The sequence below is a fragment of the Archocentrus centrarchus genome, chromosome 8 (assembly GCF_007364275.1).
Source record: "Archocentrus centrarchus isolate MPI-CPG fArcCen1 chromosome 8, fArcCen1, whole genome shotgun sequence".
In the NCBI taxonomy this organism is placed as follows: Eukaryota; Metazoa; Chordata; class Actinopteri; order Cichliformes; family Cichlidae; genus Archocentrus; species Archocentrus centrarchus.
This window is the reverse complement of record NC_044353.1, coordinates 26273769-26287404: the sequence shown is the minus strand read 5'-3', so window position 1 is coordinate 26287404 and position 13636 is coordinate 26273769. Positions and strand designations below refer to the sequence as shown.

At 40.4% G+C, this 13636-nt stretch overlaps 1 protein-coding gene across 4 annotated transcripts; it reads left to right on the top strand.

Annotated features, from left to right (window-relative positions):
- Positions 1-1350: 1350 nt before the first annotated feature.
- atp6v0a1a (ATPase H+ transporting V0 subunit a1a) lies at positions 1351-12865 on the top strand. Of its 4 annotated transcripts, none has more exons than XM_030735715.1 (22): positions 1351-1483; positions 2590-2734; positions 3207-3285; positions 3531-3628; positions 3716-3844; positions 4223-4305; positions 4573-4699; positions 4782-4864; positions 4967-5060; positions 6432-6644; positions 6888-7038; positions 7293-7432; positions 7562-7728; positions 7844-7934; positions 8095-8213; positions 8312-8528; positions 8637-8744; positions 8848-8955; positions 9519-9536; positions 10041-10158; positions 10285-10456; positions 11799-12865. In XM_030735715.1, the coding sequence occupies exons 2-22, from the start codon at positions 2618-2620 to the stop codon at positions 11890-11892; spliced, it is 2526 nt and encodes an 841-aa protein (XP_030591575.1). In that variant the 5' UTR covers positions 1351-1483; positions 2590-2617; the 3' UTR covers positions 11893-12865. The 4 variants fall into 4 exon arrangements, with proteins under 4 accessions (XP_030591575.1, XP_030591574.1, XP_030591576.1 ...); XM_030735714.1 differs by having other exon boundaries at positions 9492-9536; XM_030735716.1 differs by lacking the exon at positions 9519-9536.
- The last annotated feature ends 771 nt before the right edge of the window (positions 12866-13636 follow it).

Below are 13636 nucleotides of genomic sequence, written 5' to 3'. Positions count from 1 at the left end.
ACAGCACTTTGGACACTGAAACTCTCCCAGGTGAAATTTGACCTGTACCTATTGAGATGGATTTTAGATCTACCAGTGTGGGTCAAATCAAGGAAAATTGTGCTTTTAGGGAATTTTGAAACTGTAAATGTCATGTCTGTGTGTGCTTTTTTTTTTTATAAGACAGTAGTGACAGAGCTCAAAAGGAACTTTTTTCAATCACAAGAGCTGTCAGTGTCTCCATCACATTTGCCCAGGTTCCCACAGAGACAGGCACCTGCTGGCCTTTGAAGGAGCATGGGGAAATCTCCAAACAGTGAACTAGTAAAATAGGATAGGAATGATAATATATGGATCACATAAGGAAAAGAGGTCATAAAGCGGTCAGAGGATACCTTGACACAGACATGAGATGTGAAATAGGGCTGGCTGGAGGCCTTTCTGTATGGAGATTGTATATTTGTATGATCCACTCCAGAGTACCTGGGGTGGGTTTCCTCTTGATACTCTGGCTTCTTCCCACAGTCCAAAGAGATACATGTTATGTTAACTGGCAATTCTAAATTGCCCATGGATGTGAGGGCAATACAAGGGCTTGAAGTGTATTATGTGCTTATCTGTTGGTGCTTGTGCATCGCACCTGCAAGCATAAATACCCAGAATATAAGAAAACAATGCAACAGTGAATTAAAATCCATTTGTTCTAAGCTAACTGAGATTAAAACAGAGATCAAAAGAAGGGGTTTTCAATAAGTAAGTACTGTGCTCTAGGTGTTAAATAATATTGAATTAATATTGATAACTAAAAATGGTAGTTATGAGGGTTTTATATGAAATAGAAGTGAGGCATGTTTAACGGTAGCAATGTTATATGCTTATATAATAAATTCTAACAGTTCTAAAATATTCTTGCCATTTTCACTTTCAGTAAAATACAATTATATCATTATGGCAGTTATAATATTGTGTATTCTCAAAAGCGAGTATTGTAAAAACCTAAAAAGTACACTATCCCTTCACTCTGAAACATTAATTAAGGCTCAATCATCTATTTATTAATGTCACACAGGCTGTTTATACATTCTAAATAGATAATCAAAATTTGTTGTGGGCACTTATTACGAGGGAATTCTCGCACTCTCGTATTTATCTGTCTTTTGTTCTGCTTAATTTTGCAGACTCTCATTTTTGTATTATAATTTGTACTCTGATGGATAAATGGATAGTTCATACATTACATATGGGGAATTATAAAACATAAAAACACAAACAAAACACCAGCATTTCCGGTGAGGGCATTCAAAATAGAAGTTTTAGGTTTAAGACCAAAGACCTGCATAGGCTGTAGTCGCGTAGTGATCACGTGATTATGGCTCGTTGAAGCCATAGGTTGATGGGACACTTCCGCTTTGAAAGTCGTTGAGTTTAACGCCGTCGACCAGTCCACAATAAACAGCAAAGAGGAACTTAGAACATAAGGAGGAAGACGATCTCCGCATAAACAGTAAGGACACGCATATGTAAGGATATAAACGATTTGGTTAATGCTACTCCAGCGCTGACGTTTTCATTGTGGGCTAAGTGAGCTAAATTCTGAACAACAGGTGTGCCAAATTAGCGTTAGCTAGCCTAACTAGATTGTTACCTAAGTTAACACAGCCCGATGTCAGTAGAAGAGCCATGCATTCATCTGTTTTCTTAAGCTTATCTAATTCAGGGTCGCGGGGGAGGCTAGAGCCTATCCCAGTAGGAGATCACTGCAGTTAATTGCCTGTCGTCACCTTAAGATTAAATTTGCACTCTAACCAGTAAAGCTGGCTACTCTGAGCAGTGCTGTCAGTTAATGTTAACATTGTTCTGCTATAACAGTAGTGTGACTGGATCAGTGTCTTGTAAAAATGACAAGAGCAGCTACCTGTTTGCTTTCTGACGTGTTCGGCCATAATGGGTGAAGCCTCGGTAGTCAAGTGTTTGCATCACCTGTTTGACGTGTTTTAGCGCCTCTGCTGTTAGTTATTGAGGTAAATGTAGAGCATTTAAAATGTGTAGCTGCGTATGGTTCCAAAACCGCTTTAGTTACATGTGCACTCAGCGGTGATGGAGCTGCTGCTGTCAGTGAAGCTTACTACAGCTAAAGGTCACATGCTCCCCTTTAATCCAAACATAAGCCTCGCGTGGTCGTTTTTACAACAGGGAGCTATTATGCTGCTTAGCTGCAAAGCATTCAGAGAAATCTTCACCTTTTAGTTTTAGTCAAATGCCCTTTAAGAGCTGCTTTCTTATCGCACTGGCTGTTAACCTGTGTTTTATATCTATAGCAGAAATTATGTCCTTGATTGTGTTGCAGTAGTGCAGATCAAACTCTTTGACCATACTTACATTCCTGCACTGATCATGGGATCAGCATGAGGCTTGTTTTTTTTTTTTTTCTCTTCTCTTAAACTTGACACACTTGTGTTAAACTAACATTGCGCTGTTAAGTCTCCCTCATTAGTGACACAAAGATGCAAAGAAAAGTGCAGAATGCAGACCTCCTCAGGTCTGTTACATTTTTGTTATCGTGGTCTCTAATCTTTTATAGCTGTTGAGGTGATTTTTGTGGATTCACAGGTGCTGAGTGCTCACGTCCTGAAGCAACATGGGAGAGCTCTTCAGAAGTGAAGAGATGACACTGGCTCAGCTCTTCCTCCAATCGGAAGCTGCCTACTGTTGTGTCAGTGAACTGGGAGAGATCGGGATGGTCCAGTTTCGTGATGTAAGACCATTTTTTTTTTTTTTTTTTTTTTTTTTAAGTCCAACTTCTAAAGCATCATTTCCATTATTTTCTACCATCTGAAAGTTGCTTGTCATCTATAGCAGGAAGAATAAAAAGCATTAATTAGTCATCCATGTGGTGATGTAAACAAACACATCAGTGGTACTATTGAGAGAGCGGATGCCTTCTGCATCATGTGCTCACAGCTGACCCTCATATGTGCATGACAAAGCCCATTCCTAACGAGTCCTGAGGGAAGCTTTGTTCTTGAATATAAGATGGGCTGTAACAGAGAAGTTGTGCGCATCAGTATATCTTATTTCATCAAATTGTAGTCTCCATTATTTAAAAAAAAACTATATAAATGACAAATTTTAGATTTATTAGCATATATGTAAAGCTAGCAGTGAATTAACTGTCTTTTCAGACATGATCGTCTCTTGCTAGAACCTTGTTTGTTTGTCCTTTGCAGCTAAATCCCGATGTGAACGTCTTCCAGCGAAAGTTTGTCAATGAAGTACGACGATGTGAGGAGATGGATCGTAAACTGAGTGAGTGCGCTTAAATATTTCTTGTGAGGACTTTATTTTCCATCACAGGAGCCACGAGAGGAAATTACTGGGCCTGACATTCAGTTTTCTATACCACAAGACTGCTGCTCTTTTTTTAATTTCCACCCCATATCAGTATTAAAAGAGAGTTATATGAGGAGGGTGGTTCTTTATCCAGCCTCTGCCATCCACCTGTATCCTTGTTTTTACCTCTTTCTGAAAAAAATGTAACTTCTCTCTCACAGGGTTTGTGGAAAAAGAAATTAAAAAGGCTAACATCCCAATACTCGACACAGGAGAGAACCCAGAAGTCCCTTTTCCAAGGGACATGATTGACCTGGAGGTGACTGTTGCTTTTTTAAAGATGACCATAAGTGCTGTCATTTGCTACCTTCCTCAGTTTATCATCCCTGTGATTGTTTCCCCACAGGCCACATTTGAGAAGCTGGAGAATGAACTGAAGGAAATAAACACCAACCAAGAAGCGCTAAAGAAGAACTTCCTGGAACTGACCGAGCTCAAGCACATTCTGCGTCGCACGCAACAATTTTTTGATGAGGTCAGCTGCACTGTGCACTCAGGCCTTAAAAACTGGAGTACTCCAGTCTTTCAGTTTAGCACATCCTTTCTTTTTCACCTTTGCCCAGGATCTATTCCACTTCACTGCCTTCACAAGCAAAACTGGGTTGATTTGCAACGTTAAATCATCTTTTACGAGTTATGAGCTTTGATTGAGGTGAATCATTAAGCCAAATATGTTCAGGAGTCCTGGAGTGAGTTGTTCTTCATTCTGGAAACAGAAACTTTTTTATTGAGGTCCTATCTGAATATCAACATGACTCTAAATTAAAAAAAATACATTTTCTTAAGTGTGTACATATGCTGTAGCAAGGATTATATTGTCATTGTAGTTAATGATTTATAAACTGTCATGTAGATGGAGGATCCCAGTTTACTTGAGGAATCATCCACTCTCCTGGATCCCAATGAGCCTGTCAGAGTGGCCCCGCTCAGACTAGGGTGAGTCTGAGTGAGATTACATTTTTGTGTTGCAACCAGACAGTCACCTCCCACACAGCAGCTGTGGTTGCCCAGCTTTCTTAGGCATCTGAGGTCACCTAAAGCAGAAATCTGTGCAACTTTTAATTCCTTGGAATGGAATCCAAGAATAGTCTGCCTCAAAAAAAAAAGACAGTTTCAGTGTCTTGCCTTGGAAGTGAATCAGAGATTATTTCTTTCTTGTAGCATTTGTAAACATGAATAAAACGGTTTTTCCATCTTTTATAGATTTGTTGCTGGAGTCATTGGCAGGGAGCGGATTCCCACCTTTGAGAGGATGCTGTGGAGAGTTTGCAGAGGCAATGTGTTCCTGAGGCAAGCAGATATTGAAGATCCTTTGGAAGACCCAACTACGGTTAGACCTGCTTAAAAATAAAACTTTGTGACGCAGATGAGAGGTTTCAGTTTTCTAGCCTAACTGTACAATGTTCACACAGGGTGACCAGGTCCACAAGTCTGTCTTCATCATATTTTTCCAAGGAGACCAGCTGAAGAATCGAGTCAAGAAAATCTGTGAGGGGTACGTGAATCAGTATCGTACTATTCTTGAAGTGTTGATGGCCAATAGATCTTTTTGCTTACATATTCATCTGGTTTTTTTGGGGTTTTTTTTTTTTCTCAGATTCAGAGCAACATTGTACCCATGTCCAGAAACCCCACAGGAGCGGAAAGAGATGTTAGCAGGGGTGAATGCTCGTATTGATGACCTGCAAATGGTAAATACACGTACGCAGCGCTGCCTTATTAAAACTAAAAAACATGCTTCAACTGGTTAGTTCTCCTTTCTCGTTTCTGCATTGTGAGCAAGATTTTTTTTTTTTTTTTCGGTGTGAAGACAATACCACATTTCCTTCTTAGGTTCATAAGGATGTGGGTTATTTTCTGTGCAACATCTCCTTTAACAGGAAACCACACTGTTGTTTTTGTTGTCCCCACTGTAGTGTAGCGTGTTCCCCAACTCCTCATAGCAGTTGTCTACTGCAGAACAAATTGGCTCAAGGGAATTCCTCCTTACCTTTGCTTTGCAAATGACACTCCTCTTGCAGCCGTGTAATAATGCATTCACTCCTATGGGGGGTTTTACATCATGTTCAAGTTCAGTTCAGTTCAGTTTTATTTACATAGCGCCAAATCACAACACCAGCCACCTCTATGACTCCCTATGAACAAGCACTTGGCGACAGTAGGAAGGAAAAACCCGCTTTTAACAGGAAGAAACCTCCAGTAGAACCAGGCTGAGGGTGGGGCAGCCATCTACCACAAAAGACATGCTGTGGAAGAGACCCTGTCACAGAGACTCACAAATCACTGAGATCCCACATTCTACTTCACTCTGTCAGCCGGATGTGTTCAAGTGTCATGCACTCAGATATTGATGAATCACTGACAGTTTAAACCACAGGAAAAAAAATGCGTCACACTTAGCATGCCCTGTGCACAACACATCAGCTGATAACCTCTTTACTCCCCTGTATACTGGGGAATGTGAATCTCAGTGTTTGTGGATGTAGGATTATGCTTGTTGCTACTTGGGTATGAGAGCTATATATTATAATGCCATGTCAATGTTGCTTCAACAGCAGGCGAGGCTGTGGGTGTGGCAGACAACACAGAGATAAATATGATCCTACTCTTTGCTGGTAATGGGGCTGGGCTTTAAATGTTAGTCATAGAGCAGCATACCTGTGAATGTTATGCCTCCCTTATGGGAACGCTTAATGGATTAGACACCCTGTTGCACTTTAGCATGCCATTTTGCTCACCATTTGTGTCAGTAAATGGAAACTCTGTGAATATCAAGGAATGTTTGACTCATTGCTGCTATTTTTTTTTTTTTTTTGTGATTCTGTTGGACATTGGGGCTGTCACGATATTAGATTTCTCCTGAAGCCCAAGCTGAAACATAATTGCCAAGGATGGCTGTTGTCTCCTACCGAGGATGCGTGACCCATCCCTCCAAATCTGTAAAGATTAGGTTTATAGTCCCTTGGGTTGTCAACATCTATCAGGGATGCTGGCACACAGTCTGAATTTATTTAATTCCGTAGAAGATTTCACGGCATCACAGCTCTTGTCTGCCCTTAAAGGTGCTGAACCAGACTGAGGATCACAGGCAGAGGGTTCTGCAGGCTGCAGCCAAGACAGTAAGAGTTTGGTTTATCAAGGTGAGGAAGATGAAGGCCATCTACCATACTCTCAACTTGTGCAACATCGATGTCACTCAGAAGTGTCTGATTGCTGAGGTGTGGTGTCCCATCTCAGACCTGGACTCCATTCAGTTTGCCCTGCGCAGGGGAACGGTGAGTTATAGTACATACGGTCTTGAAACTCGAGGGAACGAATCAGTCATTTGAACTAATAAAGAAGAAGGATTTTTGTAACTTTCAGCAGTCTCAGCACATGATCCCATTCTTGGAAAAGTTTTTCATAATCATAAGGTTATGTCAGAGCACTTGCATTGTTCCAGACCTGATGATCTAATAATTTGAGAAGGTAAATGTTTTTGCTGCATGACATTACTTGTTTGTTGTTGTTGGTTCTAGGAGAAGAGTGGCTCCACCGTGCCTTCCATCCTCAACAGAATGCAGACCAAACAGACCCCGCCGACCTACAACAAGACTAACAAGTTCACCTCAGGCTTCCAAAACATTGTGGATGCTTATGGAATTGGCAGCTACCGTGAGATTAACCCAGGTAAGCAAACTTTGACTTCTGTCTGCCAGTGCCTAGCTGAGCCGTGTGGACATTTTATATTTTGTGGTAGTGGATTTCTAAAGTCTGTTTACCCAGCTGGCTGAGGTATTGTATTACAGCCAATGAAAGGTTTTTGCTTTAGCTGCCTCATCATCCATTATCACCTTGTTGGAAAATGCTGCATGTTTCACTCATATATTTTTGACATACTGCACCATCCTCCCCTCATATGATGCCTGCCTCCTTGTCTCCAGCACCATACACCATCATCACCTTCCCCTTCCTATTTGCGGTTATGTTTGGTGATCTGGGCCATGGGGTGCTCATGACTTGTGCTGCTCTGTACCTTGTGTTAAGAGAAAGCAGATTGATGGCGCAGAAGAATGATAATGAGGTATGGATCCCATCATTGCCGTCTCTTAGCTCTAAACCATCCTAATTGATGATACAGAGTTTCACAGGGCTTCATGCTTCTGTATATTCATAATTTTTCTCATCAAAGTTAAATAACTTTTTGTGACAGATATTCAGCATGGTGTTTGGGGGGCGCTACATAATCCTGCTCATGGGAATCTTCTCAGTGTACACTGGCATTATTTACAATGACTGCTTCTCCAAGTCCCTAAATGTGTTTGGCTCTGGATGGAGTGTCAGGCCCATGTTCAATTCTAGAGTTGGAGGCAACTGGACGTAAGTGTCATTGGTGATAACTGACCGGATCTTTAACCCAGTGACTTTTTTTTTTTTTTTTTTGGTGTGTCACATGTCAGGTCATAAAACTGTTGTTTGTTCTCGTCCTGTCCAGGGACGCTACACTTAATGGCAGTACAGTTTTACAGGTGGACCCAGCAGTAGATGGAGTATTCAGAGGGCCATACCCCATTGGCATTGATCCGGTAAATTTTGTTTGTTTATTTATTTTAGATTCATATTTATACATCTTTGCCAGCGATTTTATGTATGTAGTTAAAAAGTCAACAATTAATGGCAGACCTAAACTAACTTGTATATCCGTGTATTTTAAAAATCAGATTTTTATAAATCGTTGTCTCTCAGATATGGAGCTTTTCCATCAACAAGCTGTCATTCCTGAACTCGTTCAAGATGAAGATGTCGGTCATCCTGGGAGTGATCCATATGCTGTTTGGAGTCACTCTAAGTCTTTTCAACCACTTGTGAGATTCCATCCTTGCGTATAATTATGGATTCCTACTTATGTTTGTTTCTTTTTGAATTTGTGCACTTCTGATATTCTCGTTGTGGCTTTCTGCAGGTATTTCAAGAAGCCGCTGAATATCTACTTGGGGTTCATCCCAGAGATAATCTTCATGTCCAGCCTGTTTGGCTACCTTGTCATTTTGATCTTCTATAAGTGGATCTCATATGATGTACACAGGTCCAGGGAAGCTCCCAGTCTCCTCATTGCCTTTATTAACATGTTCCTCTTCAACTACAATGACTCCGCTAATAAACCCTTCTACAGAGGACAGGTGAGAGAGATGTACTTACAACTTTCTTTTTGTCCTGAATGAAGAGAGCGAGCTGACCGCCCTTATTTTTCTCTTGTACTTTCTTTCTACTCCTTTTCCTTTTTCTAGGTAGCCATACAATCCCTGTTGGTGGTAATTGCCTTGGCATGTGTTCCCTGTATGTTAATAGTAAAAACTCTGGTTATGCGAAGACAGTATTTGTGGCGAAAACATTTGGTAAGATGAAGCAATCTGCAGGCACAGCCACTCAATGGAATAATGGAATAAATCCAGTTATAAGGTCATTAAATTGTATTATTTTGTCTGTCCTGTGTTACAGGGTATGCAGAACTTTGGAGGAATCAGGGTGGGCAACGGGCCCACCGAGGATGACGCTGAAATCATCCAGCATGACCAGCTCGCACAGCAATCTGAGGATGAACCTGAGGTAAAAGACATGTTCTCAACACTAACGCTGATGTCAAATGTTCAAAAGTTGACAGCGTTTTTTAAATTTTTATTTTTAATTAGACTAATTGCATGTAGAACATAAGAAGCAAGGACAGCAGCTTGCTGGAGTAGCTTGGGGGAAACACAAGTTAAAGGATCTTTTCACATCTTTGAATAATTCAGTCATTCGGCCGTAGTTGGTGACAGAAACTCGATGCCTCGTTTTTCCATTTCCACCCTCACCGTCAACATCAATTATGAATAAGGGGATTATGGACAAGTTTTTCTTGTAATTCCATGAAACAGATGCTGAGTAGTGAGTTGTTTTTCCTGGACCTTATAATTAAACTGATGTAATCTGGTTACCTGTTTTTTATTTTAAGATAATCTGAAAGTATGTGTGAGCACGATGTGCTCATTCGCTAATGTTGGTTTCACCCGATTTTTTTCCTTTTAAATAATTAACTGATTTCTCTTGTTACTTTCCTGTTTACTGACGTTTGTCTGTCCGTCTGTGTGATGTCAATAACCAAGCGTTGCCTTTTGTCACCTGCTTTCAAGGCCTGTGAGGAGGAAGAGGTAGGACAGGAGCTCATGCTGCACATCCACCCTCCACCCTATCCCTTCATGTCAATATACATGTCTATCAAGCCTATTCATTACTGCCCCTGCTTTGTTGTTCTGCCTGCTGCTACTAGCTGTGTCTGGGTGATGCTTGTTAGTCTGTGTGTGTGTGTGGTCTGGTCAGTGAGTTCCCGATGTTTGCGTGTTGAAAATGGGCAGGGATTTGTCAAGTGGTGGGTGCCAGTAAACCAGTGCTTCCCTGCACTCTTGGTGACGTGCATGAGGCATCAGGCGGGCAGCTGACTCTTTGGGTTCGCAGGTTCTTAAGATAATTATGATGATGCCTCTTTTCTTTTTTTTCGGTGTTGATGATCTGCAGTAACAAACGGCTTACCTGTCTCATTCCCTTAATGACGGCTGACATACAATAAACCAGACTTCTCCTTTGTGGACCTCAAGACCTGTTGTAGAGATGTTGTTTTATGCTGAGTAAACTAAACCGGTAACTTTTACCCACAGTTTAACTTTGCGGATGTGGCAGTGCAACAGGCTATTCACACTATAGAGTACTGCCTGGGCTGTATCTCCAACACCGCTTCCTATCTGAGGCTTTGGGCTCTTAGTCTGGCTCATGCGCGTAAGTCACTCCAGCTGCAGTATTTGTTATTATGACAAATGAATATCTATAGCTACACTTATGTTTGCACTCTCCAGTTGATCCGAGTAGTGAAGCCTGTGTGTGTCTACTTTGTCTTGTCCACAGAGCTGTCAGAGGTGCTGTGGTCCATGGTGATGCGCGTAGGCCTTTCTTCTCGCAGCTTTGGAGGTTTCATCCTTTTGGCTATAGTCTTTTACTTTTTTGCTGTTCTCACAATTGCTATTCTTCTCATTATGGAAGGCCTGTCGGCGTTTCTGCATGCGTTGCGACTTCACTGGTAAGTTTTGAGTGTTTCTTTAAATTGGGATTTGTGTGTGTGCATTGCTTGGCTTTGATATCATCCTTAATCACATCTTGGGATGCTACTGTTGTGAAAACATTCTAATTTAGGGATTTCCAACTCTGTTGTTAGTGTTAAAGAATAGGACTCAAATGACCATCATCACTGCAAAAAGCAAAGCTCTAGCGCCACCTTTAGGCTCCTGCTTGCATCTCAGCGACCATCGCATGCTGCTCAAGTTAACAAACTGGTTTTCCAATCATCTTCTCTCTCTCTCCTGGCTTCTGGCCTGGAATATGTCTGCTCCTGTCAATGTGGTGCTGTCCATTTATGCTGCATGTGTGGCATGCAGAACAGTCAATGGCACGGCACCAGTGAGCCTTTGTTGCCTCCTCGGAAATGTCTGTCTGGATTTGCTGAATGTCATGCTGGTTTTATAGTTCACTGGCACATTTACAGAACATGCCTGTGTTGCAGCCACTCTTCTCCATAATTGTCATTTACACTGGAATCCTGGATGAGTGTGCTTTCACAAAATGGCCTTCATGGACAGTCGGTTGTAATTTTCAACTCTGGGAAGCTAGATAACACCCTAATCCAAATATTTTTATTTCCACTGACTGCCTCTGGAAATTTTGTGACTACCAAACATTAAATTGATAAAGATTTAATGCTTAGTAGACAAAAAGCACATTTATTGACTTTATTAGAGGCCTGCAGTTGCTGAGATTCCCTAGAGACCTGACTCATGAAACACTTATATACTGTCTGACTGTACATGCAGTACATGTAAGCATCTGTTTTTCTTCTCATTTTAAAAGCATATCTATGGGATACAAAAGGAACATGTTGTGTTAATTTTGTAGACTTGTAGTTGTCTTAAGTTGTAAAAATATTTGCATCCTTTTGAATTATTTTTACACTTATGAGAAAAGAGCATCAGAGTGTTTCCTATTACTTTTTTTGAGAAGTGGTGCAGACGGTATGCACAATGTGTAATGTTACATATTTCTCTTTGCCACGCCAGACGGGCTTTGGAATGAATGTCATCTATGGCTTCTGAGCTAAAAGGTCATCCAGCCATCACTTAGCATTGGCCTTTTAAAAATAGAGCCTGATCATTTTCCTGAAGGGAAGAGGCTTAGGTGTCTGTCCCGGGATGTAGACATGAGCTTATGCAGGTGTGTGCAGACTGTGGAATGAAGAGCAGGGGTCATCAGCCACTACTGCTCTGCTCAGCATTGCCCAAGCTGACAGCCGTCATCACTGTATGCATCATAAGGTTATTGAGTGAAAGGCTTCATAGTCCCTGTTTCTATTTTTTTTTTCTTTTCTACAGGGTGGAGTTCCAAAACAAGTTTTACACAGGCAGTGGCTTTAAGTTCCTACCCTTCAACTTTGAAAGCATCCTGGATGGGAGATCTGAAGACTGACCAAATCCTCTTCCCCGGTTCACGTCTCCTATCTGTGGAGAATTTGTGTGGTAGTGAATAGTGGGTTTTTTTGTTGTTTTTTTTTTTGTGTGTGTGTGTGTGAGTGTGATGCAGTTTCCACCTTCTGTTACCATAACTCTATTATTGACTAGTCACTCATCGGCCTGTCTTTTGTTTTAAACCTGCCATTAGTCTTAGAATCAGTATCTAAATCTGGAACGTCTACTCAAAAATTATTATTCATTCATTCCTTAATAGCCTTGATTCTAATCTGTTCTTGTGAGGTCTTTTTTTTTATTTTACCTGTCTTTTATTTAGTTAAATGTTATTTATGTATTTTCTTTCCTTTTATAAAACATACCGTTTTGCACTGCAACTTATATGCAAGATAAACTTCATAACTGCTGCTGACTGATTTAAGAGGGTGACAGAAGTGTTTTCTCCCTGTGTCGTATGTCTTCATAGTGTGATATCCTCAACGTCTTTGCTTTTTCAAAGCAAAAACATCGAGGCCACAGCAACAGTCAAAACTTTGTGCCCTGCATAGCTCATCTGTTTAGTTTAAAAAGAAAAACAGTGCGTACCCACTCTGCACACTGCATGCGAACCTCACCCACAGAGCTATAAAGCTTTAAAGGGAATGATAACCAGTTCTATGATGATGAATTTACATTGCTTTCCATTTGAGCCATTGATGCCCTTTGTGTCTGTTTATCTGTTCTCTCTGTCGATCTACATGAAGTGAAATAAGGGGAATCTGTAGGTGTTACAGAAGGTGGATTTTCTGTAGAAATAGTGCACTGAAATCATTGGACATTTTCAGTCTCACTTTTGATTTTGGATCCTTGTTCTGTTTTCATTTATGCTCAGTTTTTTTTTTTGTTGTTGTTGATTTAACACATTTAGAGGGCAGACGTGTTATTGTCAGGAAAGGTTAGGCATCACTTTGACAATAAAGTGGAAAATACTTAAATGTGGTGTTTGGTTTGATTTTTCCATATCATGTAGTTTCTGCTGCAGCAATAGAGCCAGAACACTGGGTCAAAAGAGTTATACAAACATTGTGTTTAAAAAAAAAAATCCAAGTCTCACTCTTGTAAATTCTTATTAATTTCTTGTTAATAAATCTATTTGATTTTTTTTTTTTTCTTTTTCTTAGAGGAACTTTATTTTTATCTCAACAGAGATTTTATATGTACAGACTTTCAAGTTTAGAAACCTTTTAAATCTAAAAATTTAACAAATTTTATGTATAATTAACTTTTGATACTTTAAAACGTACCTCTGTCAGTGCTTAAAACGCAGTGGGAATCTCCTTAAGACGCTGGCAATTTGAAAACAAAACATGAAATTACTTGATATGCAACATAAGCATATTTTAAAGTCTGTAAAATAAATCAACATCTAACAGCCCAACAAAATACAGAGTAAGCCTGTAGCTCTGTGTTATCTTTGGCTCCTCTAGGTGGCGCTCTTGGACAGGATTTACAGTTACTCTGGTCTATGACCGATGAAAATTTTACCCCTGTAGGGCTAATAAATGCACCTAAAGTCATTTTTGACAAACTATTTGGATTACCTGCATTACTACAGAACTGTGTGAAATATGATATTGGCCATTTACCTGTCAAAGGAAACTGGGCGCAGATGTTATGTATTAAGTCCAGACAGTAAAAAGTACTCACTAAGCAAAGTAGCCTGTTAATTGTTAATCACTGTGTGCTTCGCTTTAGTGTTGTATGAG

Coding starts and splice junctions, on each gene's coding strand:
- atp6v0a1a (XM_030735714.1), top strand. CDS start 2,618: ATGGGAGAGCTCTTCAGAAGTGAAGAGATGACACTGGCTCAGCTCTTC. Junction 7,433..7,561: donor CGCAGAAGAATGATAATGAG/GTATGGATCCCA, acceptor TTTTTGTGACAG/ATATTCAGCATGGTGTTTGG. Junction 10,159..10,284: donor TCTTAGTCTGGCTCATGCGC/GTAAGTCACTCC, acceptor TCTTGTCCACAG/AGCTGTCAGAGGTGCTGTGG.